The following is an 18,500-nucleotide window of genomic DNA, read 5'->3' on the forward strand; positions in this document are numbered from 1 at the left end:
AATTTCTCAACAATTCCCAAAAATTCTGCCAAAAAATGACAAAAAAATCACGAAAATTTGCAAAAAATTCGCAAAAAAATCCCAAAAAAATCCCCCCCAAATTCCCCAAATACCTCAGTACATGGTGGGGAAATCCTGGGAAAAAATTTTAATAATTCCAAAAAAATTCCTAAAAAATGTCGCGAAAATGGCAAAAAAATCGCAAAAAATTGTAAAAAATCCAAAAAAAATTCCCCAAAAAATCCCAAAAAATTTCCCCAAATTGACCAGGAAAATTTTCTTGAAAATTCCCAAAAATCTCCCCAAAAAATCACAAAAAAATTCCGGAAAAATTGCGAAAATTCGCAAAAAATTCACAAAAAATCCCCGAAAAAACCCCCGAAAAAATCCCAAAAAATTCCCAAAAATTCCCCAAAAATTCTGGAATGTTCTGGAATGTTCTCACCTGTCCCAGGAGGGCCTGGGCCTCCCCCTGCAGCCGGGGCTCCCCGAGTTTCCGGGCGCAGTCGCGGGCGTGGCCGAGGCTCCTCAGGGATCCCTGGAGGTCCCGGGAGCGCTGCAGGAGCAGCCCCAGGTTCAGGTGGGCCCGGAATTGATCCTCCAGGGACTGGGAGGCACTGGGGGGAAAATGGGAGAAAATTCCGGGAATTTTCATCCTAAAGGTCCTAAAAATGGCGAATTCCCAAATTTCTGATCCTCCAAAAAAAATTCCAGTCCCGAAACTCCCAAAATTTTCTCCAAAATTTCCAAAAATCCAAATCCCAAAACTCCCAAAATTCCATCCCAAAATTCCCAAAATTCCATCCCAAAAACGTCCAAAATTCTCTCCAAAATTCCCCAAAATCCCAATCCCAAAACTCCCAAAATTCCATCCCAAGATTCCCAAAATCCAATCCCAAAAACGTCCAAAATTCTCTCCAAAATTCTCTTGAAAATTCCCAAATCCAATCCCAGATTCCCAAAAATCTCCTCTCAGATTCCCAAATTCCCAATCCCAAAAATCCCAAATCCCCAAAATTCCCCAAATTCCCATCCCAGATCCTCCAGGGACTGGGAGGCACTGGGGGGAAATGGGAGAAAATTCCGGGAATTTTGCTTCTAAATGATCCTAAAAATGGAATTCCCAAATTTCTGATCCTCCAAAAAAAATTCCAATCTCAAAACTCCCAAAATTCTCTCAAAATTCCCTAAAATCCAATCCCAAAACTCCCAAAATTCCATCCCAGGATTCCCCAAATCCAATTCCAAAAATCCCAAAATTCTCTCCAAAATTCCCCAAATCCCAAAACTCCCAAAATTCTCCCAAAAATTCCCAAAATCCCAATCCCAAAAGTCCCCAAATCCAATCCCAAAACTCACAAAATTTTCTCCAAAAATTCCCTAAAATCCAATCCCAAAACTCCCAAAATTCCATCCCAAGATTCCCCAAATCCAATCCCAAAAATCCCAAAATTCTCCCAAAATCCCAAACCCAAATTCCCAAAATTCCCAAACCCAAAACTCCAAAATTCCAATCCCAGATTCCCAAAATCTCCAAAAAATTCCCAAAATGCAATCCCAGATTCCCAAAAATCACCTCCCAAAATCCAATCCCAAAACTCCCAAAATTCTCCCAAAAATTCCCAAAAATCCCAATCCCAAAACTCCCAAAATTCCATCCCAGGATTCCCCAAATCCAATCCCTAAAGTGTCCAAAATTATCTCCAAAATTCTCTTGAAAATTCCCAAATCCAATCCCAGATTCCCAAAAATCTCCTCTCAGATTCCCAAAAATCCCAATCCCAAAACTCCCAAAATTCCATCGCAAGATTCCCAAAATCCAATCCCATAAATGTCCAAAATTTCTCCCAAAAACTCCCAAAATCCCATCCCAAAAACTCCCAAAATTCTCCCCAAAATTCCCAAAATCCAATCCCAGATTCCCAAAAATCTCCTCCCAAAATTCCCAAAAATCCCAATCCCAAAACTCCCGAAAATCTCCAAAAAAATTCCCAAAATCCAATCCCAAAACTCCCAAACTCCCAAATTCCCAAAACTCCAAAAATTCTCCTCAAAATTCCCAAAATCCCCAAATCCCAAAATCCCCAAAATTCCCCAAATTCCCATCCCAGATCCTCCAGGGACTGGGAGGCACTGGGGGAAAATGGGAGAAAATTCCGGAAAATCTCAGCCCTGATTGCCAAAAAAATGGGAATTCCCAAAATCCCAAGCCCGAAAAAAATCCCAAGCCCAAAACTCCCAAAATTCTCCCAAAAATTCCAATCCCAAAACTCCCAAAATTCCATCCAGGATTCCCCAGATCCAATTCCAAAAACGTCCAAAATTCTCTCCAAAATTCCCAAAATCCCATCCCAAAAACTCCCAAAATTCTCCAAAAAATTCCAAAATCCAATCCCAGATTCCCAAAAATCTCCTCCCAAAATCCCAATCCCAAAACTCCCCAAAATCTCCAAAAATTCCCAAAAATCCCAATTCCAAAACTCCCAAAATTCTCTCTAAAAGTCCCAAAATCCAATCCCAAAACTCCCAAAATTCCCAAACTCCCAATCCCAAAAATCCCCAATCCCCAAATTCCCAAAGAATCCAATCCCAGATTCCCCAAATTCCCATCCCAGATCCTGCAGGGACTGGGAGGCACTGGGGGAAAAGGGGAGAAAATTCCGGGAATTTTCATCCTAAATGTCCTAAAAATGGGAATTCCCAAATTCCAATCCTCCAAAAAAATTCCAATCTCAAAACTCCCAAAATTCTCAAAAATCCCAATCCCAAAACTTCCAAAATTCCATCCCAAGATTCCCTAAAATCCCATCCCAAAACTCCCAAATTCCCAAAAATCCCAATCCCAAACCTCCCCAAAATTCTCCCAAAAACTCCCAAATCCAATCCCAAAACTCCCAAAATTCCATCCCAAGATTCCCCAAATCCAATCCCCAAAGTGTCCAAAATTCTCTCCAAAATTCCCCCAAATTCTCTTCAAAATTCCCAAAATCCAATCCCAGATTCCCAAAAATCTCCTCCCAAAATTCTCCCAAAATCCCAATCCCAAAACTCCCAAAAAATCCCAATCCCAAAACTCCCGGAAATCTCCAAAATTCCCCAAAATCCCAAACCCAAAACTCCCAAAATTCCCAAACTCCCAATCCCAAAAATCCCCAATTTCCCAAATTCCCCAAATTCCCATCCCAGATCCTGCAGGGACTGGGAGGCACTGGGGGAAAAGGGGAGAAAATTCCGGGAATTTTCATCCTAAATGTCCTAAAAATGGGAATTCCCAAATTTCCAATCCTCCAAAAAAAATTCCAATCTCAAAACTCCCAAAATCCCAAAAATTCCAATCCCAAACCTCCCAAAATTCTCCCAAATACTCCCAAAATCCCAATCCCAAAACTCCCAAAATTCCATCCCAGGATTCCCCAAATCCAATCCCAAAACTCCCAAAATTCTCCCAAAAACTCCCAAAATCCCATCCCAAAAACTCCCAAAATTCTCCCCAAAATTCCCAAAATCCAATCCCAGATTCCCCAAAAATCTCCTCCCAAAATTCCCAAAAATCCCAATCCCAAAACTCCCGAAAATCTCCAAAAAAATTCCCAAAATCCAATCCCAAAACTCCCAAATTCCCAAATTCCCAAAACTCCAAAAATTCTCCTCAAAATTCCCAAAAATCCCCAAATCCTAAAATCCCCAAAATTCCCCAAATTCCCATCCCAGATCCTGCAGGGACTGGGAGGCACTGGGGGGAAAAGGGGAGAAAATTCCGGAAAATCTCAGCCCTGATTGCCAAAAAATGGGAATTCCCCAAATCCCAATCCCGAAAAAAATCCCAAGCCCAAAACTCCCAAAATTCCATCCCAAGATTCCCAAAATCCAATCCCAAAAAGTTCCCAAATTCTCTCCAAAAGTCCCCAAATCCAATCCCAAAAGTCCCAAAATTCCATCCCAAGATTCCCCAAATCCAATCCCAAAAATCCCAAAATTCTCCCAAAATCCCAATCCAAAATTCCCAAACCCAAAACTCACAAAATTCCAATCCCAGATTCCCAAAAATCTCCAAAAAATTTCCAAAATCCAATCCCAAAACTCCCAAAAATCTCCAAAAAAAAATCCCAAAATCCAACCCCAGATTCCCAAAAATCACCTCCCAAAATCCAATCCCAAAACTCCCAAAATTCTCCAAAAACTCCCAAAATCCAATCCCAAAACTCCCAAAATTCTCTCCAAAATTCCCTAAAATCCAATCCCAAAACTCCCAAAATTCCCAAAATCCCAAAATTCCCAAAATCCAATCCCAAACCCCCAAAATTCTCTCCAAAATTCCCCAAAATCCAATCCCAGATTCCCAAAAATCTCCTCCCAAAATCCCCAATCCCAAAACTCCCCAAAATCTCCCCAAAATTCCCAAAATCCCAATTCCAAAACTCCCAAAATTCCAAAAATCCCAATCCCAAAAACTCCCAAAATTCCATCCCAAGATTCCCAAAATCCAATCCCAAAAACGTCCAAAATCTCCCAAAAATTCCCAAAATCCCAATTCCAAAACTCCCAAAATTCTCTCTAAAAGTCCCAAAATCCAATCCCAAAACTCCCCAAAAACTCCCAAAATTCCATCCCAAAATTCCCAAAATCCAATCCCAAAACTCCCAAATTCCCAAATTCCCAAAACTCCCCAAAATTCTCTTCAAAATTCCCAAAATCCCCAAATCCCAAAATCCCCAAAATTCCCCAAATTCCCATCCCAGATCCTGCAGGGATTGGGAGGCACTGGGGGGAAAATGGGAGAAAATTCCGGGAATTTTCATCCTAAAGGTCCTAAAAATGGGAATTCCCAAATTTCCGATCCTCCAAAAAAAATTCCAGTCCCGAAACTCCCAAAATTCTCTCAAAATTCCCTAAAATCCAATCCCAAAACTCCCAAAAACTCCCAAAATTCCAATCCCAAAACTCCCAAAATCCCAATCCCAAGATTCCCCAAATCCAATCCCAAAAATGTCCAAAATTCTCTCCAAAATTCCCCCAAAATCCAATCCCAGATTCCCAAAAATCTCCTCTCAGATTCCCAAAATCCCAATCCCAAAACTCCCAAATTCCCAAAATCCCAGCCCAAAACTCACAAAATTCTCTCCAAAATCCAATCCCAAAACTCCCCAAAACTCCAAAAATCCCAATCCCAAAACTCCCAAAATTCTCTCCAAAATTCCCAAAATCCAATCCCAAAACTCCCAAATTCCCAAAACTCCCAAAATTCTCTTCAAAATTCCCAAAATCCCCAAATCCCCAAAATTCCCCAAATTCCCATCCCAGATCCTGCAGGGATTGGGAGGCACTGGGGGAAAATGGGAGAAAATTCCGGGAATTTTCATCCTAAAGGTCCTAAAAATGGGAATTCCCAAATTTCTGATCCTCCAAAAAAAAATTCCAAGCCCAAAACTCCCAAAATCCCAAAAATCCCAATCCCAAAACTCACAAAATTCCATCCCAAGATTCCCCAAATCCAATCCCAAAACTCCCAAGAGCTCCCAAAATCCTCTCCCAAACTCCCTCTCCAAGCTCCGAATTCCAGCCCAAAACCCCCAAAAATCACCCCCAGAATTCCCAAAATTCCATCCCAGAAATCCCAAAATCCCCAAAATCCAATCCCAAAGTTCCTAAAATCCAATCCCAAAATCCCCAAATCCATTCCCAGATCCCCAAAATTCCCCAAATCCAATCCCAAAACTCCCAAAATCCTCTCCCAAATTCCCTCTTGAAGCTCCAAATTTCCAGCCCAAAACCCGCAAAAATCCTCCCTAGAATTCCCTAAAATTGCCCCCAAACTGCCCAAATCCCATTCCCAGCATTCCCCAAAATTCCCAAAATCCATTCCCAGATCCCCAAAATTCCCAAAATCCAATCCCAAAATTCCCCAAATCCAATCCCAAAACTCCCAAGAGCTCCCAAATTCCTCTCCCAAATTCCCTCTGGAAGCTCCAAATTCCAGCCCAAAACCACCAAAAATCCCCCCCAGAATTCCCAAAAATCCATCCCAGAATTCCCCAAAATCCCCAAAATCCACCCCAAAGTTCCTAAAATCCAATCCCAGAATTCCCAAAATCCCAAATCCAATCCCAAAATTCCCCAAATCCAATCCCAAAACTCCCAAGAGCTCCCAAAATCCTCTCCCAAACTCCCTCTGGAACCTCCAAATTCCAGCCCAAAACCACCAAAAATCCCCCCAGAATTCCCAAAATCCAATCCCAAAATTCCCCAAAATCCCCAAAATTCAATCCCAAAATTCCCAAAATTCATTCCCAGATCACCAAAATTCCCAAATCCCATCCCAAAATCCCCAAATCCAATCCCAAAACTCCCAAGAGCTCCCAAAATCCTCTCCCAAATTCCCTCTCCAAGCTCCAAATTCCAGCCCAAAACCCCCAAAAATCCCCCCAGAAATCCCAAAAATCGCTCCCAAATCCCCCAAACTCCCTCCAAAGCTCCCAAATCCCCTTCCCAGCATTCCCAGCATTCCCAAAATTCCCGGAATTCCCGGATTTTCCCCGTACTCGGCCCAGTGGAGGCTGTCCCAGAGCAGCCTGGAGCATTCCCGGGGCTTCCCCAGCCTGGGAACCCCCAAACCCCAACCCCAAAATGGCCCAAAATTCCACCCCAAAAATCCCAAAATCCCCAAAATCCAATCCCAAAATCCCCAAATCCATTCCCAGATCCCCAAAATTCCTAAAATCCCATCCCAAAATCCCCAAATCCAATCCCAAAACTCCCAAAACTCCCAAAATCCTCTCCCAAATTCCCTCTGGAACCTCAAAATTCCTGCCCAAAAACCCCAAAAATGGCCTCCAGAATTCCCAAAATTCCACCCCAAAAATCCCAAAATCTCAAATCCAAATCCAATCTAAAGTTCCTAAAATCCCAACCCAGAATTCCCAAAATTCCCAAATCCCATCCCAAAATCCCCAAATCCAATCCCAAAACTCCCAAGAGCTCCCAAAATCCTCTCCCAAATTCCCTCTGGAACCTCCAAATTCCAGCCCAAAACCCGCAAAAATCCCCCCCAGAATTTTCCAAAATTCCATCCCAGAATTCCCTAAAATCCCCAAATTCCATCCCAAAGTTCCTAAAATCCAATCCCAGATCCCCAAAATTCCCCAAATCCCATCCCAAAATTCCCAAATCCAATCCCAAAACTCCCAAAATCCTCTCCCAAACTCCCTCTCGAAGCTCCGAATTCCAGCCCAAAACCCCCAAAAATGGCCTCCAGAATTCCCAAAATCCAATCCCAGAATTCCCCAAAATCCCCAAAATCCATCCCAAAGTTCCTGAAATCCCATCCCAAAATCCCCAAAATCCATTCCCAGATCCCCAAAATTCCCCAAATCCAATCCCAAAACTCCCAAAACTCCCAAAATCCTCTCCCAAACTCCCTCTCCAAGCTCCAAATTTCCAGCTCAAAACCCCCAAAAATCCCCCCCCAGAATTCCCAAAATTCCATCCCAAAATTCCCCAAAATCCCCAAAATCCAATCCAAAATTCCCAAATTCATTCCCAGATCACCAAAATTCCCAAATCCCGTCCCAAAATCCCCAAATCCAATCCCAAAACACCCAAGAGCTCCCAAAATCCTCTCCCAAACTCCCTCTGGAAGCTCCGAATTCCTGCCCAAAACCCCCAAAAATCCCCCCAAAAATCCCCCCCAAATCCCTCAAAAATCGCTCCCAAATCCCCCAAACTCCCTCCAAAGCTCCCAAATCCCCTTCCCAGCATTCCCAGCATTCCCAAAATTCCCGGAATTCCCGGAATTTCCCCGTACTCGGCCCAGTGGAGGCTGTCCCAGAGCAGCCTGGAGCATTCCCGGGCGTTCCCCAGCCTGGGAACCCCCAAACCCCAACCCCAAAATGGCCCAAAATTCTATCCCAAAATTTCCAAAATCCCCAAAAACCAATCCCAAAATTCACCAAATCCATTCTCAGATCCCAGAAATCCCAAAATCCCATCCCAAAATCCCCAAATCCAATCCCAAAACTCCCAAAATCCTCTCCCAAATTCCCACTGGAACCTCAAAATTCCAGCCCCAAAACCCTCAAAAATGGCCTCCAGAATTCCCAAAATTCCACCCCAAAAATCCCAAAATCTCCAAAATCCAATCCTAAAGTTCCTAAAAATCCCAACCCAGAATTCCCAAAATCTCAAATCCCATCCCAAAATCCCCAAATCCAATCCCAAAAACTCCCAAGAGCTCCCAAATTCCTCTCCCAAACTCCCTCTCGAAGCTCCAAATTCCAGCCCAAAACCCCCAAAAATCACCCCCAGAATTCCCAAAATTCCATCCCAGAAATCCCCAAAATCCCCAAAATCCAATCCCAAAGTTCCTAAAATCCCCAATCCCAAAATCCCCAAATCCATTCCCAGATCCCCAAAATTCCTCAAATCCAATCCCAAAACTCCCAAGAGCTCCCAAAATCCTCTCCCAAATTCCCTCTCCAAGCTCCAAATTCCAGCCCAAAACCCCCAAAAATCCCCCAAAAAATCCCCCCAAAACCCCCCAAAATCGCTCCCAAATCGCCCAAACTCCCTCCAAAGCTCCCAAATCCCCTTCCCAGCATTCCCAGCATTCCCAGAATTCCCGAATTCCCGGATTTTCCCCGTACTCGGCCCAGTGGAGGCTGTCCCAGAGCAGCCTGGAGCATTCCCGGGGCTTCCCCAGCCTGGGAACCCCCAAACCCCAACCCCAAAATGGCCCAAAATTCCATCCAAAATTTCCAAAATCCCCAAAACCAATCCCAAAATTCTCCAAATCCATTCTCAGATCCCAGAAATCCCAAAATCCCATCCCAAAATCCCCAAATCCAATCCCAAAACTCCCAAAATCCTCTCCCAAACTCCCTCTGGAACCTCCAAATTTTCCAGCCCAAAACCCCCAAAAATCCCCCCCAGAATTCCCAAAAATCGCCCCCAAACTGCCCAAATCCCATTCCCAGCATTCCCAAAATTCCCAAAATCCATTCCCAGATCCCCAAAATTCCCCAAATCCCATCCCAAAATCCCCCAAATCCAATCCCAAAACTCTCAAAACTCCCAAAATCCTCTCCCAAACTCCCTCTGGAACCTCCAAATTTCCAGCCCAAAACCCCCAAAAATCCCCCCCAGAATTCCCAAAAATCGCCCCCAAACTGCCCAAATCCCATTCCCAGCATTCCCAAAATTCCCAAAATCCATTCCAGATCCCCAAAATTCCCCAAATCCCATCCCAAATCCCCAAATCCAATCCCAAAACTCTCAAAACTCCCAAAATCCTCTCCCAAACTCCCTCTGGAAGCTCCGAATTCCAGCCCAAAACCCCCAAAAATCCCCAAAAAATCCCCCCCAAAACCCCCAAAAATCGCTCCCAAATCCCCCAAACTCCCTCCAAAGCTCCCAAATCCCCTTCCCAGCATTCCCAGCATTCCCAGAATTCCGGAATTCCGGATTTTCCCCATACTCAGCCCAGTGGAGGCTGTCCCAGAGCAGCCTGGAGCATTTCCCGGGCGTTCCCCAGCGATTCCTGCACCAGGCCCAGGTTGAGGCAGAGGCGGCTCCGCATCTGAGCCAGCTCCCGAACGGGGACGGCGCCTGCGGGGTTTAGGAGCGGGGATTGGGGGGTTTAGGAGCGGGGATTGGGGGATTTGGGAGCAGGGATTTGGGGATTTGGGATTGGGGATTTGGGATCCAGGATTTGGGGGATTTAGGAGCGGGGATTTGGGGTTTAGGAGCGGGGATTGGGGGTTTAGGAGCGGGGATTGGGGTTTGGGAGCAGGGATTGGGGGCTTTGGGATCCAGGATTGGGGGATTTAGGAGCGGGGATTGGGGGGGTTTGGGAGTGGGGATTGAGGGATTTGGGATTGGGGGGTTTGGGAGCAGAGATTTGGGGGTTTGGGTTTGGGGGATTTGGGATCCAGGATTGGGGGGATTTGGGAGCCGGGATTGGGGGATTTGGGAGCGGGAATTTGGATTTGGGGTTGGGGGATTTGGGAGCGGGGATTTGGGGATTTGGGAGCAGAGATTTGAGATTTGGGGTTGAGGGATTTGGGAGCAGGGATTTGGGGATTTGGGATTTGGGGTTGGGGAATTGGGGATTTGGGATTTGGGGTTGGGGGATTTAGGAGCGGGGATTTGGGGGGTTTAGGAGCGGGGATTGAGGGATTTGGGAGCAGGGATTTGGGGTTGAAATTTTGGGGATTTAGGGATTTGGGGTTGGGGATTTGGGAGCAGGGATTGGGGGATTTGGGAGCGGGGATTTGGAGATTTGGGATTAGGGATTTGGGATCCAGGATTTGGGGGATTTGGGATCCAGGATTGGGGGGATTTGGGAGCAGGGATTTGGGGTTGAAATTTTGGGGATTTAGGGATTTGGGATTGGGGCATTTGGGAGCAGGGATTGGGGATTTGGGCGTGGGGATTGGGGGATTTGGGGTTGGGGGATTAGGAGCGGGGATTTGGGGATTTGGGAGCGGGGATTGGGGGGTTTGGGATTGGGGAATTGGGGATTTGGGGTCGGGGGATTGGGGGGTTTGGGATCCAGGATTGGGGGATTTGGGAGCAGGGATTTGGGGTTGAAATTTTGGGGATTTAGGGATTTGGGGTTGGGGGATTTGGGAGCCAGGAATTGGGGATTTGGGAGCAGGGATTGGGGGGTTTGGGATCTGGGATTAGGGGATTTGGTGAGCGGGGATTTGGGGTTTAGGAGAAGGGATTGGGGGATTTGGGGTTGGGGAATTTGGGATTTGGGGTTGGGGATTTGGGATCCAGGATTTGGGGGATTTAGGAGCGGGGATTGGGGGGTTTGGGATTGGGGATTTGGAGATTTGGGATTGGGGATTTGGGAGCAGGGATTGGGGGGTGTGGGGTTGGGGAATTGGGGATTTGGGATTGGGGATTTGGGGTTGGGGGATTTAGGAGCGGGGATTTGGGGGGTTTAGGAGCGGGGATTGGGGGATTTGGGAGCAGAGATTGGGGGATTTGGGAGCAGAGATTTGAGATTTGGGGTTGAGGGATTTGGGAGCAGGGATTGGGGGGTTTGGGAGCGGGGACTGGGGGATTTAGGAGTGGGGATTGGGGGATTTGGGAGCAGAGATTTGGGGGTTTGGGGTTGGGGGATTTGGAGATTTGGGATTGGGGATTTGGGATCCAGGATTTGGGGGATTTGGGAGCAGGGATTGGGGCGTTTGGGAGCGGGGATTGGGGGATTTGGGAGCGGGGATTTGGGGATTTGGGATTGGGGATTTGGGGATTTGGGATCCAGGATTTGGGGGATTTAGGAGCGGGGATTGGGGGATTTAGGAGCGGGGATTGGGGGGTTTGGGATCCAGGATTTGGGGGATTTGGGATCAGGGATTGGGGGATGTGGGGTTGGGGAATTGGGGATTTGGGAGCAGGGATTGGGGGATTTGGGAGCGGGGATTGGGGGATTTGGGGTTGGGGGGTTTTGGATTCGGGGGGTTTGGGAACTGGGATTGGGGGATTTGGGAGCGGGGATTGCAGGGTTTGGGAGCAGGGATTGGGGGATTTGGGATTGGGGGGTTTGGGAGCAGAGATTTGGGGGTTTGGGGTTGGGGGATTTGGGATCCAGGATTGGGGGGATTTGGGAGCCGGGGTTGGGGGATTTGGGAGCGGGGATTTGGGGATTTGGGAGCAGAGATTTGAGATTTGGGGTTGAGGGATTTGGGAGCGGGGATTTGGGGATTTGGGATTGGGGAACTGGGGAGTGGGGATTTGGGATCCAGGATTTGGGGGATTTGGGATCCAGGATTGGGGGGTTTGGGAGCAGGGATTGGGAGGTTTGGGATCCAGGATCAGGGGATTTAGGAGCGGGGATTGGGGGGTTTGGGAGCAGGGATTGGCGTTGAAATTTTGGGGATTTACGGATTTGGGGTTGGGGGATTTGGGAGCCAGGAATTGGGGGTTTGGGATCTGGGATTAGGGGATTTAGGAGCGGGGATTTGGGGTTTAGGAGCAGGGGATTGGGGGATTTGGGGTTGGGGAATTGGGGATTTGGGATTGGGGATTTGGGATCCAGGATTTGGGGGATTTAGGAGCGGGGATTGGGGGGTGTGGGGTTGGGGATTTGGAGATTTGGGATTGGGGGATTTGGGAGCAGGGATTGGGGGGTGTGGGGTTGGGGAATTGGGGATTTGGGATTGGGGATTTGGGGTTGGGGGATTTAGGAGCGGGGATTTGGGGGGTTTAGGAGCGGGGATTGAGGGATTTGGGAGCAGGGATTTAGGGTTGAAATTTTGGGGATTTAGGGATTTGGGATTGGGGGATTTAGGAGCGGGGATTTGGGGATTTGGGAGCAGGGATTGGGGGGTTTGGGAGCGGGGATTTGGGATTTGGGAGCGGGGATTTGGGATTTGGGGTTGGGGATTTAGGAGCGGGGATTGGGGGATTTGGGATTGGGGAATTGGGGATTGGGGAGCAGGGATTGGGGGATTTGGTATCCAGGATTGGGGGATTTAGGAGCGGGGATTGGGGGATTTGGGATTAGGGATTTGGGGGATTTGGGAGCGGGGATTGGGGGATTTGGGAGCGGGGATTTGGGGGTTTGGGATTAGGGATTTGGGGGATTTGGGAGCGGGGATTGGGGGTTTGGGAGCAGGGATTGGGGATTTGGGGTTGGGGAATTGGGGGTTTAGGAGCAGGGATTGGGGGATTTGGGAGTGGGGATTGGGGGATTTGGGATCCAGGATTGGGGGGTTTAGGAGTGGGGATTGGGGGATTTGGGAGCGGGGATTTGGGATTTGGGGATTTAGGATGAGAATTCCAGGATTTGGGATGGAAATTCTGAGATTTAGGATCAAAATTTGGGGATTTGGGATTGGGGATTTGGGGATTTTGGAGCAGAGATTGGGGGGTTTAGGAGCGGGGATTTGCTGGGTTTGGGATCGGGGATTTGGGATTTGGGAACGGGGATTGGGGGATTTGGGAGCGGGGATTGGGGATTTGGGAGCGGGGATTGGGGGGTTTGGGGTTGGGGATTTGGGGATTTGGGGATTTGGGATTTGGGGATTTGGGATTGGGGATTTGGGGATTTGGGAGCAGAAATTGGGGGGTTTAGGAGTGGGGATTGGGGGGTTTAGGAGCGGGGATTGGGGGGTTTGGGAGCGGGGATTGGGGGATTTGGGATTGGGGGATTTGAGATCAGAGATTTGGGGATCTGGGACTGGGGGATTTGGGATCCAGGATCTGGGGGATTTGGGAGCGGGGATTGGGGATTTGGGGTTGGGGGATTTGGGATCTGGGATTGGGGGATTTGGGGTTTGGGATTGGGGGGTTTGGGAGCAGGGATTTGGGATTTGGGGTTGTGGGATTAGGGAGCGGGGATTTGGAATCCAGGATTGGGGGGTTTGGGAGCAGGGATTGGGAGGTTTGGGATCCGGGATTAGGGGATTTAGGAGCGGGGATTGGGGGGTTTGGGAGCAGGGATTGGCGTTGAAATTTTGGGGATTTAGGGATTTGGGATTGGGGGATTTGGGAGCGGGGATTGGGGGCTTTGGGAGCAGAGATTTGGGATTTAGGATTGGGGGGTTTGGGAGCAGGGATTGGGGGGTTTGGGATCCAGGATTGGGGGATTTGGGGTTGGGGAATTGGGGATTTAGGAGCTGGGATTGAGGGATTTGGGATCAGGGATTTGGGATTTGGGGATTTAGGATGAGAATTCCAGGATTTGGGATGAAAATTCTGAGATTTAGTATGGAAATCTGGGGATTTGGGATCGGGGATTGGGGGATTTGGGATTGGGGAATTGGGGGATCTGGGAGCAGGGATTGGGGGTTTGGGGTTGGGGGATTTAGGAACGGCGATTGGGGGGTTTGGGAGCTGGGATTTGGGGGATTTGGGATGGAGGATTTGGGGATTTGGGATGGAAATTCTGAGATTTAGGATCAAAATTTGGGGATTTGGGATCGGGGATTTGGGGATTTGGGAGCGGGGATTGGGGATTTAGGGTTGGGGGATTTGGGATTTGGGGTTGGGGATTTGGGAGTGGGGACTGGGGGATTTGGGATCCAGGATCTGGGGGATTTGGGAGCAGGGATTGGGGGATTTAGGATGGAGGATTCGGGGATTTGGGATGGAAATTCTGAGATTTGGGATCAAAATTTGGGGATTTGGGGATTTGGGGTTGGGGGATTTGGGAGAAGGGATTGGGGGATTTGGAGTTGGGGGATTTGGGATTTGGGGGGTTTGGGAGCTGGGGGGTTTAGGAGCGGGGACTGGGGGATTTGGGGTTGGGGATTTGGGGATTTGGGGATTGGGGATTTGGAATCCAGGATTGGGGGATTTGGGAGAGGGGATTTGGGGATTTGGGATCGGGGATTTGGGGATTTGGGATTGGGATTGAGGGATTTGGGATCCGGGATTAGGGGATTTAGGAGCGGGGATTGGGGATTTGGGATTGGGATTGAGGGATTTGGGAGCAGGGATTTGGGGTTGAAATTTTGGAGATTTAGGGATTTGGGATTGGGGGATTTGGGAGCAGGGATTGGGGGATTTGGGAGCAGGGATTGGGGGGTTTGGGAGCAGGGATTGGGGGATTTGGGATCGAAATTTGGGGATTCAGGAACAAAATTTGGGGATTTGGAATTGGGGATTTGGGGTTGGGGGATTTAGGATGGAAATTCTGAGATTTAGGAACAAAATTCGGGGATTTGGGGTTGAAATTTTGGGGATTTGGGGTTGAAATTTTGGGGATTTGAGGGTTTGGGATTGGGGATTGAACTTTGGGGATTCAGGAACAAAATTTGGGGACTTGGGGTTGGGAATTTGGGGTTGAAATTTTGGGCATTTGGGATTGGGGATTTGGGGATTTGGGATCGGGGATTTGGGGATTTGGGATTGAAATTCTGAGATTTGGGGATTCAGGAACAAAACTTTTTTCACATGAAACTTCCAAAAACCCTGAAAAACTCCGAAAATCCCCCCAAAAATTCCCAAATTTTCCCCCAAATTGCCCAGTTTTCCCCCAAATTCCCAATTTTCCCCCAAAATTCCTGAAAATTCCACAAAAGCTTCCCAAAAAATCCCCAAAAATTCACAAAAATATTTCCCGAAATTCCTCAAAAATTCCCAGATTTCCTAAAAAATCCCCTCAAAATTACAAAAAAAAACTCAAAAAATTCTCAAAAATTAAAAAAAATCTCCCAAAATTATTTCCTAAAATTCCCAAAGAATTCTTAAAAAGAAATTCCAAAAAACTTCCCAAAAATATTTCCCAAATTTCCCAAAAAAATCCTAAAAAATTAAAAAAAAAAAAATTAAAAAACCCTCAAAAAACTCCCAAAATTTAAATCCCAAAAACCACTGAAAATTTCCCTAAAATTCCCCAAAAATATCCCAAAATTCCCCCGAAATTCCCAAATTTCCCCAAAATCACCAAAAAATCCCAAAATTCCAAATTTTTCCCCAAAAAAACTCAAAGAAAAATCCCCCTAAAATTCCCAGAATCCCCAAAAAACCCCAAAAATTCCCAGGATTGCCCCCAAAACTCCCAAAAATTCACAAAAAATTCTTCCCCCAAAATCCCCAAAATTTGCAGAATTCAAGAAAAAAAAATCCCAAAAAAAAACCCCAAAAATTCCACAAAAAGCCTCCCAAAAATTCCCTAAAAATTTTTTTTAAAAATCCACAAAAAAAATTAAAAAACCCTCCTAAAATTATTTCCCAAAATTCCAAAAAAATCCTGAAAAAATCCAAAAACCACCCTCGAAAAATCCAAAAAAAAACCCTTGAAAAATCCCAAAAATTCAAATAAAAATCCCAAAAAAACCCCAAAAAATCCCAGAAAAGCTCCAAAATTGCCCAATATTTACCAAATTTTCCTCAAATTGCCAAATTTTCCCAAAAATTCCCAATTTTCCCCCAGAATTCCCAAAAATTCCACAAAAGCTTCCCAAAAAAATCCCTAAAACTATTTCCCGAAATTCCTCCAAAATTCCCAAAGATTTCCTAAAAAATTCCCTCAAAATTAGAAAAAAATTCCCAAAAATTAAAAAAAAATCTCCCAAAATTCTTTCCTAAAATTCCCAAAGAATTCCTAAAAAGAAATTCCAAAAAACCTCCCAAAAATATTTCCCAAAATTCCCAAAAAAATCCTAAAAAATTAAAAAAAAAAATTAAAAAACCCTCAAAAAACTCCCAAAATTTAAATCCCAAAAACCACTGAAAATTTCCCTAAAATTCCCCAAAAATATCCCAAAATTCCCCCAGAAATTCCCCAATTTTCCCAAAATCACCAAAAAATCCCAAAATTTCAAATTTTTCCCCAAAAAACTCAACCAAAATACCCCAAAAATTCCCAGAATCCCCAAAAAACCCCAAAAATTCCCAGGATTACCCCCAAAATTACCAAAAATTCACAAAAATTTCTCCCCAAAAAATCCCCAAAATTCACAGAGTTTGAGAAAAAAAAATCCCCAAAAAATCCCCAAAAATTCCACAAAAAACCACCCAAAAATTCCCTAAAAAATTTTTTTAAAAATCTACAAAAAAAAATTAAAAAACCCTCCTAAAATTATTTCCCAAAATTCCAAAAAAATCCTGAAAAAATCCAAAAACCACCCTCGAAAAATCAAAAAAAAACCCTCGAAAAATCCCAAAAATTCAAATAAAAATCCCCAAAAAACCCCAAAAAAATCCCAGAAAAGCTCCAAAATTGCCCAATATTTACCAAATTTTCCCCCCAAATTGCCCAATTTTCCCAAAAATTCCCAATTTTCCCCCAGAATTCCCAAAAATTCCACAAAAGCTTCCCAAAAAAAATCCCTAAAACCATTTCCCGAAATTCCTCCAAAATTCCCAAAGATTTCCTAAAAAATTCCCTCAAAATTAGAAAAAAATTCCCTCAAAATTAGAAAAAAAATCCCAAAAATTAAAAAAAAATCTCCCAAAATTCTTTCCTAAAATTCCCAAAGAATTCCTAAAAAGAAATTCCAAAAAACCTCCCAAAAATATTTCCCAAATTTCCCGAAAAAATCCTAAAAAATTCCCAAAAAAATAAAATAAATTTTAAAAAAACCTCAAAAACTCCCAAAATTTAAGTCCCAAAAACCACTGAAAATTTCCCTGAAATTCCCCAAAAAATCCCAAAATTCCCCCAAAAATTCCCCAATTTCCCCAAAATCACCAAAAAATCCCAAAATTTCAAATTTTTCCCCAAAAAACTCAACCAAAATACCCCAAAAATTCCCAGAATCCCCAAAAAGACCCCAAAAATTCCCAGGATTGCCCCCAAAACTCCCAAAAATTCACAAAAAATTCTTCCCCAAAAAATCCCCAAAATTTGCAGAATTCAAGAAAAAAAATCCCCAAAAATTCCACAAAAAACCTCCCAAAAATTCCCTAAAAAATTTTTTTAAAATCCACAAAAAAATTTTAAAAAACCTCCTAAAATTATTTCCCAAAATTCCAAAAAAAAAATCCTGAAAAAATCCAAAAACCACCCTTGAAAAATCAAAAAAAACCCCTCGAAAAATCCCAAAAAATTCAAATAAAAATCCCCAAAAAACCCAAAAAAAATCCCAGAAAAGCTCCAAAATCGCCCAATATTTACCAAATTTTCCTCAAATTGCCTAATTTTCCCAAAAATTCCCAACTTTCCCCCAGAATTCCCAAAAATTCCACAAAAGCTTCCCAAAAAAATCCCTAAAACCATTTCCCAAAATTCCTCCAAAATTCCCAAAGATTTCCTAAAAAATTCCCTCAAAATTAGAAAAAAATTCCCTCAAAATTAGAAAAAAATTCCCAAAAATTAAAAAAAATCTCCCAAAATTCTTTCCTAAAATTCCCAAAGAACTCCTAAAAAGAAATTCCAAAAAACCTCCCAAAAATATTTCCCAAAATTCCCCAAAAAATCCTAAAAAATACCCAAAACATCCCCTCAAAAATTCCAAAAAATAAAGAAAAAACCCCCAAAAACCACTGAAAATTTCCCTAAAATTCCCCAAAAATATCCCAAAATCCCCCCAAAAATTCCCAAATTTCCCCCCAAATTGCCAAATTTTCCCAAAAATTCCCAATTTTCCCCCAAAATTCCCAAAAAATTCCCCCCTCACCTTCCAGCTGGGTCTCCAGGATGTGGAGGCTGTTGTGGAACGCCTGCAGCGCCCGGCGCAGCGCGGTCGGAGCCCCCGAAATTCCCGAATTTCCTGGAATTCCCGAATTTCCCTGGGTGCCCTCAGCCTCCTGGGGCTCCTCGGGGATTTTTGGGAATTCTGGGAATTCGGGGATTTGGGGAATTTCGGGAATTTCGGGGCTTTCAGCCATGAAGAGGAAAGTGCGGCCGATGGTGGCCCAGGCGCGCTGCTGCTCCACGGGGTCACGGAGGGAGCGGGCCAGGGACAGGTGCTGCAGCTGGTGCTGGGGGAAAAAACAGCAAAATTGGGAAAAAATAGGGAAAAAATGGGGATTTGGGGGGAAATTTGGGAAAAAATTGGGAAAAAATTGGGAAAAAATTGGAGAAAATGGGAGGAATTTGGAGC

The 18,500-nt window shown here is 45.1% G+C and overlaps 1 protein-coding gene across 1 annotated transcript in view; it reads right to left on the reverse strand.

The window, feature by feature from the left end:
* TONSL (tonsoku like, DNA repair protein) overlaps nt 1–18,500 on the reverse strand; it is a 35,134-nt gene that overhangs the window by 11,746 nt on the left and 4,888 nt on the right. Inside the window, exons 3-5 of the mRNA XM_077174515.1 lie at nt 18,075–18,378; nt 9,470–9,600; nt 446–617 (exon numbers count right to left, since the gene is read on the reverse strand). Of these exons, the coding sequence (XP_077030630.1) occupies nt 9,470–9,600; nt 18,075–18,378 (435 nt within the window). The 3' untranslated portion in view covers nt 446–617. The remainder of the gene's footprint in view (nt 1–445; nt 618–9,469; nt 9,601–18,074; nt 18,379–18,500) is intronic.

This window comes from Agelaius phoeniceus, chromosome 1, assembly GCF_051311805.1.
Source record: "Agelaius phoeniceus isolate bAgePho1 chromosome 1, bAgePho1.hap1, whole genome shotgun sequence".
In the NCBI taxonomy this organism is placed as follows: Eukaryota; Metazoa; Chordata; class Aves; order Passeriformes; family Icteridae; genus Agelaius; species Agelaius phoeniceus.